This window comes from Epargyreus clarus, unplaced genomic scaffold (assembly GCF_041222505.1).
Source record: "Epargyreus clarus isolate Ecla_fem2 unplaced genomic scaffold, WU_Ecla_fem_2.2 ptg000029l, whole genome shotgun sequence".
Taxonomy (NCBI): domain Eukaryota; kingdom Metazoa; phylum Arthropoda; class Insecta; order Lepidoptera; family Hesperiidae; genus Epargyreus; species Epargyreus clarus.
In genome coordinates this window covers 4,557,776-4,580,178 of record NW_027332235.1, presented here as the reverse complement: position 1 = coordinate 4,580,178, position 22,403 = coordinate 4,557,776, and the positions used below count along the sequence as shown (strand labels likewise).

At 41.6% G+C, this 22,403-nt stretch overlaps 1 protein-coding gene across 1 annotated transcript in view; it reads left to right on the top strand.

Annotated features, from left to right (window-relative positions):
• Positions 1-22,403, top strand: part of msps (msps cytoskeleton-associated protein 5) — a 37,931-nt gene that overhangs the window by 10,051 nt on the left and 5,477 nt on the right. The window contains exons 8-33 of the mRNA XM_073089201.1: positions 1,330-1,510; positions 3,086-3,219; positions 3,764-3,893; positions 4,515-4,643; positions 5,127-5,334; positions 5,842-6,063; positions 6,436-6,673; positions 7,020-7,178; positions 7,472-7,691; positions 8,139-8,321; positions 10,938-11,107; positions 11,607-11,771; positions 12,310-12,430; positions 12,857-12,974; positions 13,187-13,424; positions 13,674-13,809; positions 14,121-14,326; positions 15,417-15,548; positions 17,357-17,457; positions 17,779-17,961; positions 18,478-18,622; positions 19,106-19,291; positions 19,699-19,901; positions 20,717-20,944; positions 21,382-21,505; positions 21,897-22,118. Of these exons, the coding sequence (XP_072945302.1) occupies positions 1,330-1,510; positions 3,086-3,219; positions 3,764-3,893; positions 4,515-4,643; positions 5,127-5,334; positions 5,842-6,063; positions 6,436-6,673; positions 7,020-7,178; positions 7,472-7,691; positions 8,139-8,321; positions 10,938-11,107; positions 11,607-11,771; positions 12,310-12,430; positions 12,857-12,974; positions 13,187-13,424; positions 13,674-13,809; positions 14,121-14,326; positions 15,417-15,548; positions 17,357-17,457; positions 17,779-17,961; positions 18,478-18,622; positions 19,106-19,291; positions 19,699-19,901; positions 20,717-20,944; positions 21,382-21,505; positions 21,897-22,118 (4,482 nt within the window). The remainder of the gene's footprint in view (positions 1-1,329; positions 1,511-3,085; positions 3,220-3,763; positions 3,894-4,514; positions 4,644-5,126; positions 5,335-5,841; positions 6,064-6,435; positions 6,674-7,019; positions 7,179-7,471; positions 7,692-8,138; positions 8,322-10,937; positions 11,108-11,606; positions 11,772-12,309; positions 12,431-12,856; positions 12,975-13,186; positions 13,425-13,673; positions 13,810-14,120; positions 14,327-15,416; positions 15,549-17,356; positions 17,458-17,778; positions 17,962-18,477; positions 18,623-19,105; positions 19,292-19,698; positions 19,902-20,716; positions 20,945-21,381; positions 21,506-21,896; positions 22,119-22,403) is intronic.

Genomic DNA, 22,403 nt, shown 5'->3' with positions numbered 1-22,403 from the left:
AAACATGTGCAAAATGTTTTCCTCCAAAAAAAATTTTATCTATTAGAGCGTTGTATATCTATTGAAGCGTTGAAAATATACCAGTTTTGTGCGAAATATTTCTACGCTTGGTAGGTCGCGGGATTATCGAATACATGCACATTATACACGCATATGCAAAGAGACACAATCTATTAATAGATGTAAATTAATCTTGTATTACTACCAAGTTGCAGCTACAGTAACCACTGGAGAATAATTGATTAATGTAGACTAGACGATGTATTGTGGTTTGTAATACGATCCATAGCTTCCGGAAAATATTTTTTATGAATCGTTTCTTTAAATATAAAGTGAGAGAAACGAGTTCTAGTTATATAGAAAATCTATAGTTATGGATCTAAAATGAAAAATAACATAAATATATACATTACTGCCCGTTATTTATGAATGTCTTAACACCTAACCTTATTTGAGTCGTAACTAAATTTTAATATAATTTCTAACAATATCATTCGACTATAATAATACATGATGTTAATGTTCATTCGGTTTTGTTATTTGATTTGTAATCTATCAATAATAAATATCAAATTCAAGTTTACCATTAGGACTATTTATAGATTATAACATTGGACTCAGTTCAGATCAGTTCATCTGATAGTTAGGCATCACTGCTAAGATCCCACACCTGAATACTAAGATCGTCGCCTCATATGTAAGTCAGCTGGTATTCACTCCCTTCCACCAATACATAAAACTGCTTGATGCTAGAGATAGATGACAGTCGTATCTCCCAAGGTGATACTGACTCTACCATCTTTTAACAAAAAATAAATTAAATTCGAATAATTTGGTTCGACATCGGCGGCACCACCGCCACACCTATTTTTGCCTTATAACAGCAGTGTTAAGCGCTGCTGTGTTCTGGTTTGAAGGGTTTGATAAGGGAGAATACTTTTCCGAGGCGTTCCAGCTTAATCCTCAGGGTTAGCGGCGCATCTGTGGCCGACCTCAGGTAGTAATGACTAATCCTATGTGTGTTTGATTACATATGTCCATGGTCGGCAATAGCCACTTACCATCAGGTGCACTGCATGCTCGTCTACTACTCCTACATTACATACTAGCTGACCCGGCAAACTTTGTACCACCTCAAAGTCTATTTTCAAATATATTTCATATAAAATATAGTCATGTTACTCGTAGATAATTTAGCTTTGGAATGGTGAAAGAATTTTTAAAATCGGTCCAGTAGTTTTTGAGCCTATTCATTACAACCAAACAAACAAAGTTTTCCTCTTTATAATATTAGTGTAGAAAAAAAAACCTTAAGTGTTTTTGTCACAGACGAATCTCGAAGCGATAATGGAAGACATGCTGGCCGCGTTCGACAACAAGAACCCATCGATTAAAGCGGAAAGCGCTGTGTTCCTCGCGCGAGCGCTATGCCACACGCAGCCCGCTGCATTCAACAAGAAGCTGATTAAAGCGTACGTGGGCGGCTTGCTGAAGCTGCTGGAAAGTGCTGGTGAGTGATGCATTCCCATAGTAACGTATTACGCGTAATCTCTATCATCTCTATCATCTCTGTTAACAGATTTTTCTAGTTTAAGTTACAGACTTGTCAGTCGCTCAAGCAACAAATTGGGTGCCCTGGCGGCGAAAAAAGTATGTTTTTTAATTGAAGAACCATTTAACTTATTAATAAATCTGATAAGTCTATTAGTCATTGTCTAAAATTGGATAGCAAATTTTATTAACATAATTTACTTATAACTTTGGAACATTTACCACTTAGGCTAATTGGATGAAAACTGTCTGATCCGCACGTGACTAGAACATTATCTGTATCTGAATCAAGTCTGCAACCAATAGCGAAACAAGCAGTACGATCGGATCTAGATAGGACTCTAAATATTACAGATAGTAACATACAGGCTGTAATAACTTAAGTCGAAGTTGTGAATGACATATTGACAATTACTTATACTTATATTTAACTTCAATTTTACGGTAAACTCATGTGTTACATTTATTACTAAAAAAATATATTGGTTTAGGTTTAAAGAATTTTTATTCTCAAATAAGACAAATACGTCACTTCTATGAGAACAGAGATTTTCATTAAATTAATTTAAGGTATCGTCAATTCACACATAGTATTATCAGATACCCATTCAACCCTTTCATATTTAACATTGCCTGGTATCTTATTATATAGGTGTGCTTCTTCAAAAGTAACTGTCTTTTTTCCATAGTTTGTTCTTGCTTTTTGAAGAACAAGGTAGCTAGCTCGGCGAGTTCTACGCTTACTGAAAGGTTTTTCTTTTTTAAACTTCATATCGGACTGGATTATTTATATTGAGTTAAACGAATTAATATTCGTAGGCACGTGACAGTAATTTCTAACGATAACTCCAAAATATAACGATTATTATTGTTCTGTGACCGGTCATGCGTGACCGACAAGCACCAACTTCCACGTGACAGTGCTGACCGCGCGTCACGTGACGCGAGCCCGTCACGTGCCCGTGTTATTGACCGCGTGACAATTCACACCGGCGTTAATCGCGTTCGAAGCCGGTTTGAAGGTGATGTCTAATAGTCTCGTGCGTGATAGCCGAATTCAATATTATTATATTCTTTTAGTTGAATTTAATTGAAGGCGATTGTATTGAGCTGAAGTTAGATGTAATTGTTGGCAAGGCGTCTGATAGGTTCTAAGATTATTTCTGTCTCAAAACAGTGCTGCAACTTTGCAATCTTGTACCAATCTAGAAGTAATTTCTGACAAAACATTGAAAGATAAACTTGCTATCCAAAATAAAACAAGAAATTAAAAGCTGATGATCTTGAAGCAGCTGCACAATTTTTTTAAATCTTAGCTAAATGCTTGATCAAGTCACCTTTCAAAAATAAACTCTAAATCAAATTCTGTTCATCTGCTTACTCTGAAGCCACAGACAGTAACACAAATTAAACTTATTTCTAACGCCCATTGCATTGGGGTTAAAAATGACATTTAATTTACAATTAATAGTATACTATGCAGCAATTAATAATGCAGCAGATTAATTACTATGAAGATGTTTCTTTTATTTAGATCCCTCAGTCCGTGACGCCGCAGCCGAGGCGTTGGGAACAGCTACCAAGCTTGTCGGAGAGAAGAACATAGCGCCGCATATTGGCAAATTGGACAACTTGAAGGAACAGAAGATAAAGGAGTTTGCTGATAAGGTTTAAACACATTTTTACTATTGTTAGACATATAATAAACAATTTCTACATAATACAGATTATGTAGTTATAGTAACAAACTGTTTAGATTCACACATATTATGGTGAAAACAGTGCTACGCCGTATTCAGTCTGTCTGTCTCCACATTTTTTTTTACCTCACTCTAGGTAATTTTACCTTTGATTGATTGTAGAGGAATGAAAAGTCGTTTAAATAATAAAGTAATTTTGATTTAATTATAAATATTTTTATTGAGTTGTATTGCGTAAATAAAGTTTTGCCTCATCTCCATTCTAAAATGTCCCTAAATTGTATGTAATTTTTAATTTATTACATAAATTACGTAGTATTTACACGTAAATTATTTTTATTTGTCAAGGATTAAAAAAATATATATAAAATCATCCGTTTGTGGCTTCATTCAATTTCAAATAGCTGAAGTATCTTTCTATTTTGCTTATCAAAGGTCATTGAATAGTAGATTTAGTAAGAAATGTGAAATAGTGGACGGTGATTTTAATAATTTATTTGATATGATTGCAGGCTGTAATCCAAGTAAAGGTAGCGGCACCGAAAAAGGACGCCAAGCCGAAAGCCCCCGCGACGGCGAAGGGCGACGGCAAGCCCTCCGCTGGATCCGCGCAGCCTAAACCTGTCAAGAGGCCGCCCTCGTGTAAGTTAGTTAATATTGCCGTAATTAATATTTCTATAATGACTAGCTGACCCGGCAAATGTTGTGTTGCCATATAAATAATAAAATGTTAAGGGTGAACAACCCTTATCACTTAAGGGTATGAAAAATAGATAGTAGCCGATTCTGAGACCTACTGAATATGCATATAAAATTTGGTGAAAATCAGTAAAGCTGTTTCTGACGAGTATGGTCACTAACATTGTGACACGAGAATTTTATATATAAGATTATAATCAATTTAATTTATTTATAATATAATACAATTATGATGTTATTGCCTACGATTCGGTTAGATTAGACAGAGAAGAAAAAAATAATTTACAATATTTTTTTCATGTTATTGTGGCTATCGTGCACCAAGACAATATTATTATTGAGATATCTATATAGCTTCACTGAGTTTAAGACAAAGCTTTTGCTGGGCAGACCATTATGATGTGATATATGTATCAATATTTTCCAATTATGTTTGAGAAAAATCCGAAATGATATTGGCAAAGCAATATTTCAAAGGATTCCTTCATTTTTTTAAACATTGCAGCCACTTGTATATTTTAGAATGTAGTAAGCTTTTTTCTTAATTTTTTACATTATTTACAGCTGCCAAGAAGCCAGCTGCAAAGAAAGCGACCGGTCGCGCTCAACCAAGTCCGCCTAGAGAACAGGAGCTGTCTCCGGAAGAAGTTGATGCACAGGCTGAGACTTTATTCGCGGCCGATATTGTTAATGGTAAGTATTAATGTCCTCCGTGTAACCATATTATACATGTCGAATCAGTTTTCAGTATACAACATCAACATTTACTCACATGACCCTTGGAATACCTGTTCAGTGTAATTCTATATTGAATAGATGTTTAAAATTTACAATGTAACATTGAAAATGCTTATCTGAATGTAGTTATGTAAACCAAATATTTTCTGGTTATGCTAACTTTGTAGCTCAAAGTTGTGTATTATTAAGCCTCATTATTATATTCCTGTTAATGTTTACATATGGCAACATGTAGGAGACACAATCCCAGAAATGAGTTAATTAAAATATTCTTCATTCATTAACCGTTACGGAGGATTGGTTTTCCAATCCAAAATACATACACATTTTAATATGCAGTATACTGTGAGCAAAATTTTACAACCTTATATAAAATATTCTAAGGTTTATCTACAAACCTTCTTACGGGTTATTATTTACCCAAAAACCTACTTGCAGGTCTTGTGGATAGCAACTGGAAGACCCGTCTATCAGCAGTCCAGTCTTTCCATTCGACAGTGCAGGGTCTCACCACAGCGGACACATCAGCCCAGGTGTTGTACCGAGTGCTCAACAAGAAACCTGGCTTGAAGGACACTAACGTGCAAGTGCTCAAAGCAAGGCTGGAGGCATGTAAATATATAACGGAAAACTTCCCTGTGTCCACGTAAGTTGGTTTGATATGCTACTTCTTTAGATAGGCATTATTTTTGATTGAATAGGGTATCTACTAAGTGAGTGTGTGAATGAGATAAATGAGTGAGTGAGAGGCGAGTTGCATCGGCATAAAGTTAGCAACCAATCCAAGATTATTTTACGGTATAGGAGACATAGCAGATGTTGATCTAAAAAGCTTATAAAAGAAGCCACTTACCATCAGGTGGATTATACAGTCTGGCAGGGCCGTATGCCCTCGATTGCTATTCTCATATTATAAAATAAGGATAATGTTAGCCAAGATAATGTTAGCCAAGACCTCAATACGGCTTCTTCCTTATAATACTATGTAAATTTCGTCCTGGAATGGAAGCTTTAAGTTGCAAGATGGTGTGTAAACTGTTGCAAGAGTAGTTATATCCAAATGCGTTTATACGTTCATACATAATGAATTAATTATATATGTCTACACTTAGCATTTTATTAACTAATTTTTCTTTCTCATTCTGTTTTACAGTACAGCAGCCGACTTCGTAATCCAGGACGTGGTGACTAAACTCGGGGAAGCTTCATGTTCCGCGATATCGGCGGACTGCCTCACAGCACTAGCGGAGGCGAGCGGCATGGAGCACGTGCTCAACGAGGGTCTAACCTTCGCTATGGACTCGCAGAAGAATCCCAAGGTGCAGTCGGAGATGTTCAACTGGATGGCCGTTGCTATTAAGGAGTTTGGGTTTACGTGAGTACTCGCTTTGTAAATGGGTATAATTTGTGTCAATAAAAATTGCAGATTTAGGGTATGTGCCGTGCTTAAATATAAAGAATAAAGAAGAGAGAAGCTATATTGTCATTAATGAGAAAAGTTATAAAAAGATACATATCTATCAAATTCCCAATATCAGTATAAATACATTCGATAATTGTATCGAATGTATAATTTTGATGGGTTCCAAAATAAAACTATTACCTTAAGTGAAGTTAAGTGGAGTTTTATCTAAAACGTCCATAGACTGTTATTCTTACTTAACATTAAATTGACAACCTATCCATATGTAGCATTAAAAATAGTCTAAATAAATAAATAACTAACATATTATGTATATCTTTGCAGAATGAATGTAAAATCAATTGTAGCGCATTCGAAAAAAGCTCTATCGGCGACGAATCCAAACGTTCGAACGTCTACGGTCAATTTTCTGGGTATACTGTCGCTATACGTCGGTCCGTCGCTCATCAACCACTTTGATAGTGAAAAGGCGGCAACTAAACAGCTTATTAGCTTGGAACTGGACAAATATGCGAATAGTTCACCGCCTACCCCCACGCGACAAGTGGGTAGGGTTAGTAAGGTATGTTAATTTAAATTTGGATTATTTTTTATTTCTATATTATTACATTCTACAAAAAAATGTATTGAGATTTTGAACTTATAACTTATAATGGATATTGATCTATTTTTTTATTTGTAAATCAAGTATCAGTGTGGGGTAATATCGTTTCAAGTTTATTGTATCTAGTTTTGTAATATGTCTGTAAGGTAAATAAAAAAATAAACTTTAAGGATACTAAGCAAATATGGGCTTGTGTAGAACTTGTACTATGTAATGTTTGACTTCAAATTTTCGATATTTCAATAAATCGTTTTACATGTACAGTCAGCAATAAAATGTTTACACTAATCTGTTCTATGTACAGTCTGCAAGTAAAGGCTCTATGCGAGATGAAGCGGAAGACAACTATGAGGAGCCGGTGGAGGAGGAACCAGCTGTTGTAGAGGACAACCGGCCACGGACTGACATTGCGCCGCTAATCACCGATACGCTGGTCGGGGAAATGAATGATAAGAACTGGAAGGTAAGATTCCCCTGAATTGTAGAATACATAAGTATAGCGAATGGGCTTACAGTCTAAATCATGTGCAATTAACTTCGAATAGAATCAACTCCTAAAGTTGATAACAGTAGTGTAACATTCAATCCATACCTTTGAAACTATAACACAAAAAGTCAACCACTCCTTTTATTCCAAAGCATAACAGTATAGTTATTGCATATATGTGTTTATGAGGGAGACTGCGATTACCTTACTTTAGCTTTCTTAAACTTAAATCTAATGGAAGATTGTAAATTTACCATGTCTCTCTTCAGGTCCGCAATGAGGCTCTTGACAAAGTGAAAGCAATAATCACATCATCTTCTCCAATCAAACCTTCACTGGGCGAGCTACCAGCCGCTTTGGTTGCAAGATTACTGGATTCAAATTCAAAATTGGCTCAAAGTGCATTGCAAATATGCGAACAACTCGCCACTGCGATGGGACCGAAGTGCAAACAGCATGTTCGGACTTTCTTTCCTGCGTTCTTTCAAGGTAAGCTTACGAATTTTTATGATACCTGCTATATTATTGGTGAGTGAAATGATGATTTGGATATTTTTTCCGGGTTTTAAACATTTGTGGATCTTAAGTACAAAAAGTAAAGTTATATTGTGGTAATGTAAGCATTAAAACATGAAATCATTGTTATCAAATTAATAATAATTGTGGTGGAGCGTTCATCTGGTTTTAAGTGAGATAGCAAAACTAGCGAAACGTTGTTGTGCAAAGTAAAGCGTTTCAAAGAAAAACATTTCATTAAAGGCCTGGCCAAACAGGACGCGTATTTTAGCGCCTCGTCGCGCGCCAGGCGTCGAGAAGTGTTGTACTGAGTACGCGTACGTTTACGTAGCGGAATTAGTTGTATAATACGATTCACTTTCAACTCCAATAAGAGAAAACAGCATATGCAGCATAATAAAGCGCTGTGCATCATTCCAGCGTTCGGCGACAGCAAGCAGTGGGTGCGGGCGGCGGCGGCGGCGTGCGCGGAGGCGTGGTGCAGCGCTGCGGGCGGCGCCGCGGCCGCGCTCGAGGGCGAGATGCTGCACGACGCGCTGCGCGCCGGCTCGCCCACGCTGCGCGCCGCGCTGCTGCTCTGGCTGGCGGGCAAGCTGCCGGACGGTGAGTGCGGGGCGGCACACCGGGCAGCGGGTGCAGCGCTGCGGGCGAGATGCTGCACGACGCGCTGCGCGCCGGCTCGCCCACGCTGCGCGCCGCGCTGCTGCTCTGGCTGGCGGGCAAGCTGCCGGACGGTGAGTGCGGGGCGGCACACCGGGCAGCGGGTGCAGCGCTGCGGGCGAGATGCTGCACGACGCGCTGCGCGCCGGCTCGCCCACGCTGCGCGCCGCGCTGCTGCTCTGGCTGGCGGGCAAGCTGCCGGACGGTGAGTGCGGGGCGGCACACCGGGCAGCGGGTGCAGCGCTGCGGGCGAGATGCTGCACGACGCGCTGCGCGCCGGCTCGCCCACGCTGCGCGCCGCGCTGCTGCTCTGGCTGGCGGGCAAGCTGCCGGACGGTGAGTGCGGGGCGGCACACCGGGCAGCGGGTGCAGCGCTGCGGGCGAGATGCTGCACGACGCGCTGCGCGCCGGCTCGCCCACGCTGCGCGCCGCGCTGCTGCTCTGGCTGGCGGGCAAGCTGCCGGACGGTGAGTGCGGGGCGGCACACCGGGCAGCGGGTGCAGCGCTGCGGGCGAGATGCTGCACGACGCGCTGCGCGCCGGCTCGCCCACGCTGCGCGCCGCGCTGCTGCTCTGGCTGGCGGGCAAGCTGCCGGACGGTGAGTGCGGGGCGGCACACCGGGCAGCGGGTGCAGCGCTGCGGGCGAGATGCTGCACGACGCGCTGCGCGCCGGCTCGCCCACGCTGCGCGCCGCGCTGCTGCTCTGGCTGGCGGGCAAGCTGCCGGACGGTGAGTGCGGGGCGGCACACCGGGCAGCGGGTGCAGCGCTGCGGGCGAGATGCTGCACGACGCGCTGCGCGCCGGCTCGCCCACGCTGCGCGCCGCGCTGCTGCTCTGGCTGGCGGGCAAGCTGCCGGACGGTGAGTGCGGGGCGGCACACCGGGCAGCGGGTGCAGCGCTGCGGGCGAGATGCTGCACGACGCGCTGCGCGCCGGCTCGCCCACGCTGCGCGCCGCGCTGCTGCTCTGGCTGGCGGGCAAGCTGCCGGACGGTGAGTGCGGGGCGGCACACCGGGCAGCGGGTGCAGCGCTGCGGGCGAGATGCTGCACGACGCGCTGCGCGCCGGCTCGCCCACGCTGCGCGCCGCGCTGCTGCTCTGGCTGGCGGGCAAGCTGCCGGACGGTGAGTGCGGGGCGGCACACCGGGCAGCGGGTGCAGCGCTGCGGGCGAGATGCTGCACGACGCGCTGCGCGCCGGCTCGCCCACGCTGCGCGCCGCGCTGCTGCTCTGGCTGGCGGGCAAGCTGCCGGACGGTGAGTGCGGGGCGGCACACCGGGCAGCGGGTGCAGCGCTGCGGGCGAGATGCTGCACGACGCGCTGCGCGCCGGCTCGCCCACGCTGCGCGCCGCGCTGCTGCTCTGGCTGGCGGGCAAGCTGCCGGACGGTGAGTGCGGGGCGGCACACCGGGCAGCGGGTGCAGCGCTGCGGGCGAGATGCTGCACGACGCGCTGCGCGCCGGCTCGCCCACGCTGCGCGCCGCGCTGCTGCTCTGGCTGGCGGGCAAGCTGCCGGACGGTGAGTGCGGGGCGGCACACCGGGCAGCGGGTGCAGCGCTGCGGGCGAGATGCTGCACGACGCGCTGCGCGCCGGCTCGCCCACGCTGCGCGCCGCGCTGCTGCTCTGGCTGGCGGGCAAGCTGCCGGACGGTGAGTGCGGGGCGGCACACCGGGCAGCGGGTGCAGCGCTGCGGGCGAGATGCTGCACGACGCGCTGCGCGCCGGCTCGCCCACGCTGCGCGCCGCGCTGCTGCTCTGGCTGGCGGGCAAGCTGCCGGACGGTGAGTGCGGGGCGGCACACCGGGCAGCGGGTGCAGCGCTGCGGGCGAGATGCTGCACGACGCGCTGCGCGCCGGCTCGCCCACGCTGCGCGCCGCGCTGCTGCTCTGGCTGGCGGGCAAGCTGCCGGACGGTGAGTGCGGGGCGGCACACCGAGCGGCGTCGACGTGAAGCTGGGCAATGTGCCAGATAGTGAGTGTAGAGCGGCCACTGCGATCTGTGGGAGTAGCTGGTTGCCGGACGGTGCGTACGAGGCGGCCACACTACGCAGTGGGTACAGCGAGCTGCCTGATGGTCGGTCCTGAGACAACAATGGTGCGGTCAGTTGCGTAATGTGACCACGCTGCTCGAACTGAAAGTTCATATCTCCGTCCCCTATGCGAAGAAGTATGCGAAAAAAAGGGCCTCTTTTTTTTTAATCTGCCCCCTCTATGTTGCTCCAGGTTCTTCTTGTACGAAATACATGTCATATAATACGATAAAGCTGATTTTTCAGACCATTCCCTCATGAATTGTAGACTCAAAATGACATGAAATTCGTTTAAACATGCAGTTATTTAAAAGCCACACAATTAAAAGTCATTATTTCTGGAAGGCTATGTAAATCTTTACTAAACTTTGAATTGATTAATGTGTTGATAAGATTTCCTCAAGAATAGCAACCTAATAATAACCATATATCTTAGAACCTACTAATTCGTGATTAGAAGTAATAGATTTTTGTATCCCTTGTTCATACAAATTTCATATTGCACCAAATTATTTTCAACTTATCTTTCCACAGTGCCACCAAAGTCGTTCCCGCGCGAGGAGCTATCTGTCTGCGTGCCGATTCTCTTCGCGTGTCTGGAGGACCGCGCGGCCGAAGTGCGCAAGGCGTCCGCCGACTGCGTGTTCCCCTTCATGCTGCACCTCGGCTACGAGGCGATGCACAAACAGATGGATAAGTTGAAGGTATGTTGCTGTGTGTCCTTAATTTTTTTTTTATAATATAAGAGTGGCATACGAGCATGCAGTCCACCCGATGGTAAGTGGCTACTGCCGCCCGTAGACATCTGTAATCAAACCCAGGTAGGTTTAGATATTCCTACCTACTAGGTGCGCCGCTACCCTTGAGGACTAATCTGGAACGCCTTGGAAAAGTATGTCTCCCTTACCACACCCTTCGAACCAAAACACTCATAAGTAGCTCTTAACACTGCTGTTATGAGGCAGAAATAGGTGTGGCGGTGGTGCAACACAAGTATTACGTCACTCTCTGTCCGATCGCGGTGCGGTTAGGACGTGTTGTGGACTGATTAGTATTGTAGTTGATTCTGAGTAATCGAGAAATCTATTCGTATTTTTTTTGTCAGACATATTAAATATGACATTAATTTTTAGTGCCAAAAATTTGCAAAAATCGTTCATTGATTTAGCTACACGTGGATCAATTTTTGTGTAACATTGACAGCCTGGTTCAAAAGCAGTAGTGCAAGCGGCGTTAGACAAGGCGCGTCCGAACCTCCCCGTGCAACCCCTACCCTCCAAGAACAAGAAGGACGAGCCGAGGGGGGTGAAATCGGCGGGCGCACTAAAGAAGGAAGCTGAGAAGAAAGGACAGCCGGCTAAAGCTAAGGTACGTTACATTCGATTTGTTAGCAAGGGAGTTGTTTTGGTAGCTAAAGTGGGTAAATGCTTACATTTGTTTGTGTTTTAAGACTGCGTGATTGTTTTGTATGTATGTGTATTAGAACGAACATGCGTGTTTATGAGTATTTGTGTAAAATCTTTATATACAATTGAACATTCCTTATTAAACTGCAATTATTATATTATGTCAATTGATTTTTATATAGAGATTTCGAATTAATATAATTTTATAAATCTTTAGTATTATTTTCATATTTAAAAGTGCTTTCTATACTCAGCACCACACAAAGACTCCCTGTATCTTGGGTACTACGAACACACGGAAACAAATACACAAACACCCAGACCCAGAAACAGAAATCTAAATTAGATATCAGTCTGGCCGGGGATCGAACCCGGGACCCTCTGCGCTTCAGACTGGTATGGTGAAAGTTCCGTCACGCGGGTCGTCAAAGAAGGGTCGGTTTGTGTAGGAAGGAAACGTTGAAATGATGCGCTCAGATTCGATAATTATTCTGTTTTAGGGTCCCGCTAAGCCAGCGTCGGCGTCGAGTCGCGGCAAGAAGGACGACGAGGACTTCTCGCCACTGCTACCGAATAACAACGCTAAGAATCAACGTATCATTGATGAACAGAAACTTAAAGGTATATAATTAACTATAGATGTACATGCGGGTGAGACTTGTATGTACAAATTAGTTCTTTAATCCCAACGACATTTTAACATTTTCGGATTTGGTTTAGGTTTTATAGTTATTGTATAAATGTCTATTTTACCTTCCAGTCACGTCATGTTTATGCTCTAGTTAAGTCTAGTTAAAATAGGTTCAGCAGTTTTTAAGATTAGCCAATACGAATGGATAAATCTTTTAAATAGTATTTATGTGTTGGGTTTCTCTTGAATAATAAGTTTATTTGCTATAAATACGGTTGTTATATTAAAGTAACATTAGGACATTTCAATTTAATTTACTTCGAGAAATAATGAGGTCATTTAGCCACATATAAACGATGAGTTTACTACATCTTTTCATGCATATATTGTTATATATTTTATTAAACTTGTTCTAGTGCTCAAATGGAACTTCACGACTCCACGCGAGGAATTCTTCGAACTGTTAAAGGACCAGATGACCGGCGCCGGATTCAACAAGCAACTCGTTGCCAACATGTTTCACAGTGATTTTAGGTAATATCCGATTTCTAAGTCATTATAAAAAACCTCATCCTTTTCGAAGTCGGCTAAAGCTAAAGGTTGTGCAAGATAACCCTCGTTTACTTATTTGTAAAATGTTTAGTCCTGAATATGCCCTGGCGTCTTTTTCCTTGTCATATACTTTTAATCCGAAGAGCTGAACATTTATTTTACATTGGTACTGTAGTTAATAAGTGTTTTTTTAGGTACCACTTAAAAGCACTAGAAGCCTTGTCAGAAGATCTACATGAGAACGGAACATCACTCATGGCGAATCTCGATCTCGTGCTCAAGTGGATCACACTGCGGTTCTTCGACACCAACCCCTCAGTCTTACTCAAGGGTCTGGAGTACCTCAGCTTGGTGTTCCAATACCTGATAGACGCTGATTACACAATGGCGGAGTATGAGGCCAATTGCTTCATACCGTATCTTGTGTTGAAGGTAAATTGTGGTATATTTCTATTATTATATTTGACCTTAACTTTCTTACGTATCATCTGAGATAGTAATAGATTTAATATAAATGAAAATAATATAGCTTTTTTTTTTATATCGACCTCCCTAAAGGAATACTAACTGCATTTAAATTTTAAATACTATTTTATTTGTATAACATGCAGAATATTATATGCAGTTCACTTGATACGTTGGTTAGAACTTATTAAAAAAAAAACTATAATTTTATTTTAGGTGGGAGACCCTAAAGATACAGTCAGAAATGGCGTGAAGGCGTTATTCAAGCAAATATGTGTCGTATATTCAGTTACAAAGCTATTCGGCTATTTGATGGAAGGACTCAAATCCAAAAATGCAAGACAGAGAGCAGGTATATCACTAATATAACTACTAAATAATAATAATAATATTTCTGTGAAAAACAAAACATAATAGAGGTTATAACAGCTAAATTTCTTGTTACACACAATATCAAGTTTAAAAACATATTTATTTGTGTGCCTGTGTGCGTGTATGTGTGCGTCCGTGTTTAAAATTTTCGTACATAAGTTTAATTACACGCTCTCTAAAAGTGATACTACTTAAATATTTTATGCTAAAAAAATATTACTTATATTATCTACAGGCTTCACTTCTTACCTATATGCCGTAATTTGCTTTAACATTAATTTTCTTTTACAGAATGTCTAGAGTGCATTAACCACTTGCTGGAAACCTACGGCTCGGCGGTAGTGGGCGGCAGTGGTAGCAGCGGCAATGTTGTGGCGTTACGGGAGTTGGCGCGACACATCGGCGACAGAGACAACGCTGTGCGATCCGCTGCACTTAACTGTGTGGCCACGGCGTACTTCCTGGATGGGGAGAAGGTGTACAAGATGATTGGACAGGTATGGATTCTATTACTAGCGAATAATATTTTTTTATTATTATTAATCGCGACGAATTATTTTGAATTTTGAAATAGGGAGTCTAAAATTCGTTTATAGACAGATTGAGGAACTTTTGATAATTTGTTTACATGTTTTGGTATCATGAATATGGTTAGTTACGAATTTTAGAGAATTTGTGTAGATAATGGAAACTACAGATGGTGATTTAAGTTTGAAGTTTAAACAACAAATGCGTTGCGACCAGCTCGTATAGACGTATAGGGTTCAAACTTTGGTAACGCATTATTCGTCCAGTAGTTGTAAGCAAATATGAGGGTATTTATTGACACGGGAAGTTTCTACCAGCTATCATCGTGCGTTACGAGGTTTTTTTACGACAAAACCTTTAAATTATCATCTCATAAGATACATAGATATAAACTGTAGCAGGGCAGGGACAGACAACGAGAGATATTCTTTATTGCACACTTCTGTAGAACTCAACAACAATTTGCAGTTATATAGGTCAACTTGTATGCAATGCTTGAGTAAGAGGCTATGTATATGTTATTGGTACAGATTTCGACCAAACACTTGTCTTCAGTAGAATTCAACAATAGTAGTAGTCAGACGTATGCAAAATTTGATTGAGAGAGGGTGTGTTGCATTTGTCACAGATCTGCACCTGTCTTCATTAGAACTAACAATATGGGTTATAATCATAGATAAGTATAGATATCTCACCGCCTTGTAATTGAAGGAAGCCATTAAATGGCTTAAACGGCTGATAATTCTGTCGGCCATTTAATGGTTGTCATAGTGTAATTTACGCGGAACAAGGCCGACATGCGCAGTTAAGTGGTGCAAAAATACGAAATCGAAGAAAAAGTGCGGAGAAATATCGTTTCATTCGTAAATGATCTAAAAATTACATTTTTTAAATATTTTTCAAACACGAAAATATGAGCGACAAAACTGGTCAAATTGGGTTCAATTGTCAAAACAAGTTACATTTTCTTGTTAGAAGTGAGTAATCTTTACTAATCTATGGTTATAACATGGGTTAGTTGTATGCAATACTCGATTGAGTGTGTCGTGTTTGGTACAGATCTCGGACAAGGACCTATCGCTGCTAGAGGAGCGCATCAAGCGCGCGAGCAAGAGCCGCAGTGCCGAAGCGCGCCGCTCCATGCTGGTGCCGCTCTCCGCTAGCGGACGCCCCGTGCAACCGCCGCAGGAGGTTAGAACCTACTGTTACATTAATTTACAATTAGAATTTTCTCATTTCTATGGGAATTAGGAATCGGAGTGTGATAAATCGGTTCACAAAAATCGAGGCCTGAAGAATCGCTTCTCCAAAAATCGATCTTCGATCTATTCAGGCCCCTGAAGCTAACGAAAATAAAGTCGTCAGGAAAAAGTGTAACTCATTAATTAATATTCAATCAGCTTCGAAATAATTGAATTTAGATTTTTTGATCGATGAAATATCGATTTTCTGAATCGATTCGTTACTTAAGATCAATTAAAACAATTGATTTTTTTGGTAGAAAAGACAGTTTCATCTCAGATCGCAATCCCTAAATTAGGAATACATTCTTAAAGCGCGCGTAGGCGAGATCGCACAACAAACGATCTACAAAGTTTTAACTTTGTAGATCGGTGTACATGTAATGTCGGTGTAATGTCAGGTGATAGGTGGTAGATGGCAGCATCCTCTGTGGTTCAACTCCGGCGGCACCACCGGTGAACCTATTTCTGTCTAATAATAGCAGTGTTATAATTAAGCGCTGCTGTGTTATGGTTTAAAGGATGTGGTTAGTAAGATATACTCTTCCGAAGCGTTCGAGCTTAGTCCAAGGAGTAGTGGCGCATCTGTGAGCAACCGAAGAGTTGCACCTGTGACCGACCGAACCGAAGTGTGTAAGAAAATATTTTAACTGACAATTTGTAAGTGCCGCCGTTGGCCTATACAAAATAAATATTTCATTTCATTTCATAACCTCAGAATCTTATCTGGGGTTGATTACAGATGTCCATAGTAATCATTCTACAAAGTTAAATCGTAAACTAGATGGGTGACTGCTAGTAGCCAAATGTTATGTAATTAATACGAATTGATAAATTTTTATCTTGACCTTGCAAGTATCAGCAATAATTGAATAATCTTAGATTAAGATATACAATAATAATACTTACCGACGAAACAATGATTATAATAGATCTGCCAAAATTATCAGAAGATATCAATTGTAGATATTTTTTCTAGTAGCTTTTATATAATAGATAATTCCAGTTGTATTGTGATATTTTTTATTGCTTAATTCTATAATTTAAATTATATTGTGTTGTGGTAATATTTACTCAATAATTATCTGTATAAATGTTTATAAGGTTTTAACCGAAAACTGTAAAATATAAAAACCAAAGTGTTCTTAATAATAGACTACAATATGCTAATGTTGTTAGTTTAATAAAATGGCGACGTCTTTTAAAGTGCGTTTTGGATACAGATATAAAAGTGTAAAAAAAAGATACTTGGTAAGTTGAGTTTGGATAAAGTGTAGTGTTATCTTTTTTACAATATCCAGTAGCAGACAAGCATGCCGTCCACCCCAGGGTAACTGGCTACTACCGCCCATGAACATCTGTTATCAAACCCAGATAAGGTTGGATTCCTACCTGAGGTCGCCTATAGATGCGCCGCTACCCCTAAGGACTAAACTAGAATGCCTCTGAAAAGTATGTCTCTCTTAGCACACCCTTCAAATCAAAACATAGCAGCGCCTAACACGGCTGTTATTAGGCTAAAACAGGTGTGGCGGTGGTGCCGTCTGAGTCGAACCACAGAGAGTTGTACCAACTTTAATCCTCTAATCCTTTAATCCAGTGGTTGTTACATTGATACTCCTATCGCAACCTTTAAATAGCAACACAATCAAGCATGTTCTACTACTAAGAGAACTACTACCTTACATGTTTTATTTTCACCAATATCTAATATTATACCAAGACAACTAATCATAAGTTCTTGCACTAACTAAGCAGGAACATGAAACTTCGAGACGCGTCATATCGGTGGACACGGTGCCCGCTTCAGACTATGAGGAGGAGGAGATTGAAGAACCGCCTCCGCCACCAGTGCAACCGTGAGTCACATATTTATAACGGATTTTTGAATTTATACTACTTTTGGGAAATTAGAAAACTTACGAATGATTCTTTACAAATTTGACACCATAAAGGGTTATAAGGGCTAAAAAAGACGACGTGGAGCGATTGCATGTTAGACTTCTAGCTTTTCCAGTGATGATATGATACCGTACGTTACGTTACCACTTATGTGTACCATTCTTTTTGTTTTTTTTTTTGTTTTGTAATAATTCTTCCGCTTGTACATATTACAATAAGTTTTCTAAGATTTTAGTATTATTGATTACCTTTTTCATGATTGTTTTTTTGTTATCTAGTGCTCCAGTGGAACCCAGGGTGATAACGGGTCCATTCGGCCTGGACCCAGAGTTGATAGCTAAGCTAGACGCGGCCGTGCCGGTTATGAAGAGGCCAGACCTGCCGGAGATAGATCTGAAATTCTTGGACGAACCTGTACCGGCGTCTACCGTTCGTGCCGTCACCGCGCCTGTACGGTCCAGGTGAGATATAACTACAACCTAGTAAATTTGAAGTTCATATAATTTAATAGGTTATAAATATAAATCCTGTATGGGTTGACCGAGAAAGTACTACCGTTACACCTATTTCTGGCTGAAGCAGTTCGTGTATTCCGGTGTAAGGGTGTGGATACTGATTAACTCTCATATGAGACAAACATCTTACATGTATTTAATTAATCAATTTACCCTATGTTTTGCTCATTTATGATAAGTTGATACGCAGATTTAAATTCAAATCTCATTTATTCAAAATTGATTCATATAGAATACTTTTTGAAATCAACATACTACCACCGTTTCGGAAGGTGTTTCGCTATGGAGAAGAAGCAGCACAAGAAACTCCAAGAAAAGAAGTGACATTGCAACTAGAATTTACTTTATATCTCTGCTCTATGCGGTGGTGGTTACAGGTTTCAATGGGTAGCATGATGAGTGACCAAATTTCCGAATAGGCTGTATCCCCATTTAAATTTTAAAACATGAATTATATTCTAGCATGGTGAACATGTCCCCGCCGCGTCATATCGCTCCGCACCCGCTGGTGTCGACGCAACACCAACAACACTCACACAACGCCGCTGCCGTGGATGACTCGCAACTAGCCGACACCATACACTCTATATCCAGTCCTGATCTTAATGTGAGTTTACTTTTGTATTATTTGCCTTTCAAAGATTCAATCGTGTAGTAAATTAATCAGAAACAAAATTACTTCTTATGGTAAAACTAATTACCAAATTGGTATTCTGTATATTTCGTATGTCGTTTGTTTAACACATAATGGTGTAAGAGGGGTCTATACTTATGAGACTAATTGCATCGTCCTTCTACGTATTTATCTATGGTGATTATCACGCTTAGCCAAGTGCGGAATTTCAACAAAATTTATTGATAAAAGGCGTATATATTTACCCAAAAAACCTTATTCAATAACGAAGTTACAATTTTCTTACTAATGTCACATACGTGATACACACGGCAATATTTTTTCTGTACCAATAAATCAATATGGTATTCCGAAAAATACTGTCCTATATATTGACATTGACCCTTCTTAGGAGTTTATTGCCTAAAATTGGATGTCGGATAGAAATTACATACTATAGGTAATACACGTTTCCAGGCTGCAATCCGAGCGCTGTCCCTAATATCGGGAGCGCTGGTCTCTGGAAGAGGCCCGGCGCTAGCGGCGCACGAAGCCCGCCTGCTGTCTGCGGTGGCTACTCAGCTGAGGAGGCTGCGCACTACGCAGGCCAACTCGCAACATGCTCTTCCCGCGTATAAGTACCTCGCGGGAGCGCTTACCACGGTATGATATTTTTATTATTTACTTTGTTTTACATTAATTTAATATGAATAAATTGTTTCGGTATTTTATTAAAGTACTTGTGATAGTAAGGGATCACCGTCGTCCAAGAAAATATGATGTTTCTATCATCTCTTTTAGCAGTTTCAGTAATACTGTCACTCCAAATTATGAATATATATTTTTTATCTTACTCTATATTTTTGTGGAGTGGTCCATATGTCCATGTAAAACATCATTTTCATTATCATTTTGATTACAATTATAAATTTGTTCCTCCTGCTAAGGAAGTCGATTATGACTAGTATAGGGAGTAAATCAGCTCCCAATTACATTAAGAAGCTTGTATTTCTCTACCACTTGCCACTTGAAGGTTACTAAAATCCGTATAAAACTGTTCCTCTCCCCAGTTTTACGAGACTGCCGGCTGCGGGTCGCAAGTGGGCGAGCCGGCGCTGTGCTCGCTGCTCGGCGAGCTGCTGCTGGTGCTGGGCGGCGGCGCGGCGGGCGCGGGCGCGGGCGCGGCGGGCGCGGACGGCGACCGGCTCGTGCGCATCCTGAACAACGTGTGCGTGCGCGTGCTGGAGCACTCGCCGCGCACCGCGCTGCTGTGGTGAGTGGGTGTGTGTGCGTGTGTGTGTCGAACAAGGTGCTGGCCGAGCTGTTGTTGGTGCTAGTAGTGCGTGTTGGAGCTGGAGCACACAGCGCTGCTGTGGTGTGTATGTGTGTTCCAGTTTTTCTAGTCGTTCCAGAGCTACCTGTACTGTTTATTTATCTATATAAAAATAACAAATACAATAGGGCAAACTTAATGCCTGATGGCATTTTCTGCCAGTCATCCCTTGGTGGATGGAGAAAATGGAGGCAGGTGTTAATTATAAATACATGAAATTAATTATGTAATTTATTATAAATACATAAATAAATACATATACTTCAGATAAATACATATTATATACAATAAACAATACAAATGATTAAGATATTGACGACCTTTGATGGTGTGCGGGAGCCGGGAGTATTGTGTATGCGTACATGTGTATGTGTGTGTTTGTGTGCGTGCATGCGTATGTGTTTGTGTTCTGCGAGCCGGTTCTGTATTCGCTGCTGCCCGAACTAATACTGATGCTGTGTGCTGGAGCACACTCACTGTAAACTGCGTTACAATTGAGGGTTTGGTGCTCTGTCAGGCAACAGCACAATAAGTGGTTTGTCTGGTGATTCTGAGATTATGGGATATGCGCATGCGAATGTATTTTTTTATAATATTTCTAAAAGCTTCACAATTCTTTAATACATATTTCTCAAAGTAATCACATATTGATTTCCCTTTTAGTTTAGGATATGTCCAGTTTAAATTAATCCCAATAATACAACCAATAATAATTTAAATAAAGTTTGTAATAATTTTCCAATGTTTATTCACAGTGCTATAGTCTCCCTCCTCCACGAGTCGATAGTGGAAACCGATCCAGCGTTCCCTCGGTACCAAGATCTGCTGCTCAAGTGCTTCTGGAAGACTCTGAAGATGATCTCAACATGGGACGTCAACTCGATCGACTACGACGCCGTGCTCTACAAGATCCACTTGTTCTATAAGGCATACCCTAATAGTTACTGGAAGAAGAATCCGGATATAAGCGATACGCCATACAGGTAATCTTAAAATTATTACTTTCCTAGTAGAGTCCGCGCCAAATTTTCCAGTCGGCTCTGCATATAGAAACGAGTCGCGTCGCAACAGCAAATTGTAGATATCAGCGGGACGAAGACACCTATGCGCAACAACTTCAGAGCGGACAAGAAATTTGGCGCGGACTATACTCGCTGCAAGTCAAAACAGCCTGCCTGTCCTTGCGCCTCTTGGCTTCCCCCTTGTGTAAATGTGATAAGTTTTTGAATTGGTTACCTTTCAAGTAGTGAAAGAATTGAAGAATTTTTATATTTATTTCACATTTTTCAATTAATTTCCAATTTTACTTTTATAATTTTCCACTACCACTACTGTATAACCAAGTTCTTACTAGTGTTACATATCAGCGGAAATAAAATATGATTCTAATAAAAGAGTGTTTTTTTTTTTAATAAAATAGGACAGTGAAGACATTAGTACACACGCTGGTGAAGATGAAGGGCGCGTCCATCACGAACCACCTCACGCAGATACCTGATGTCAACGAGTCCGATCTCTATCCCTATTTGCATAAAGTATTGAAGGTGAGTGTTAGTTAATTTAGGGACTGTCAGTAATTGATATTTTTATAAGCAATACTTTATATGGGTAGAAGTGTCTATGTAGTTATAGAGGGTGAATTTTTCAAATGAGCCTTCAGGGCTAAATCAGTAACTATAAGGATTAGCGATGCTGAAAGGAATTATAAAAACTAAAACTGCATTATTAGTTGTTTAAAAATATTTTTCCCTATCCGGGAGTCGAAAGAGTTCATTTTGAAAAAAAATCCCAACCTGTATCATTCCACTTTTGAGTAGTCGCCAAATGTCGACAAATAAATTTGTCTTCAATTAAATAAATAATAATCTAACATTTCTAATTGTTAGGGTGAACCATTTTGATGTTTATCATATTCTGAGCTTATTTTTTAAACAGCAACTAAAACTGGACGAGAAGAAAGACACTCCCACTGAAGTGAACGGCAACATGAACATGGGTGGTGGCATGGGCGTGGGCCCAGGCGTGGGCGTGGGCAACGCGGCGCTTAACGCTGGGCGCTTGCCGCGAGCGCTGCACGAGGAGCTCGCGTTGATACTGAAGCGGATAGGATCTAAAGAGCATAACAGAGAGGCGCTGTCGCAGTTGTATGATCTTCGGGTGAGTTTAAACAATACATATTTTCTACTTAGCAGGATTTTTTATTTGTTTACTGTCTAATTATTAAAAATCAGTATAAAGGATCATTCTGTTTCAGCTATTCCGTTAGCTTAAACGGTCTAACAAGTTAGTCTTCACTAGAGATATGTTAATGTGTTATAAAATATAGCTTCAATTACGTAATTAATCACCGATTTTTTTTCATATTTGTTTTTGGTATCGAAGCAACTGATGATTTCTAACGGTAATGACGAAACATCCAGAAATGCATGGACACTGGACTTT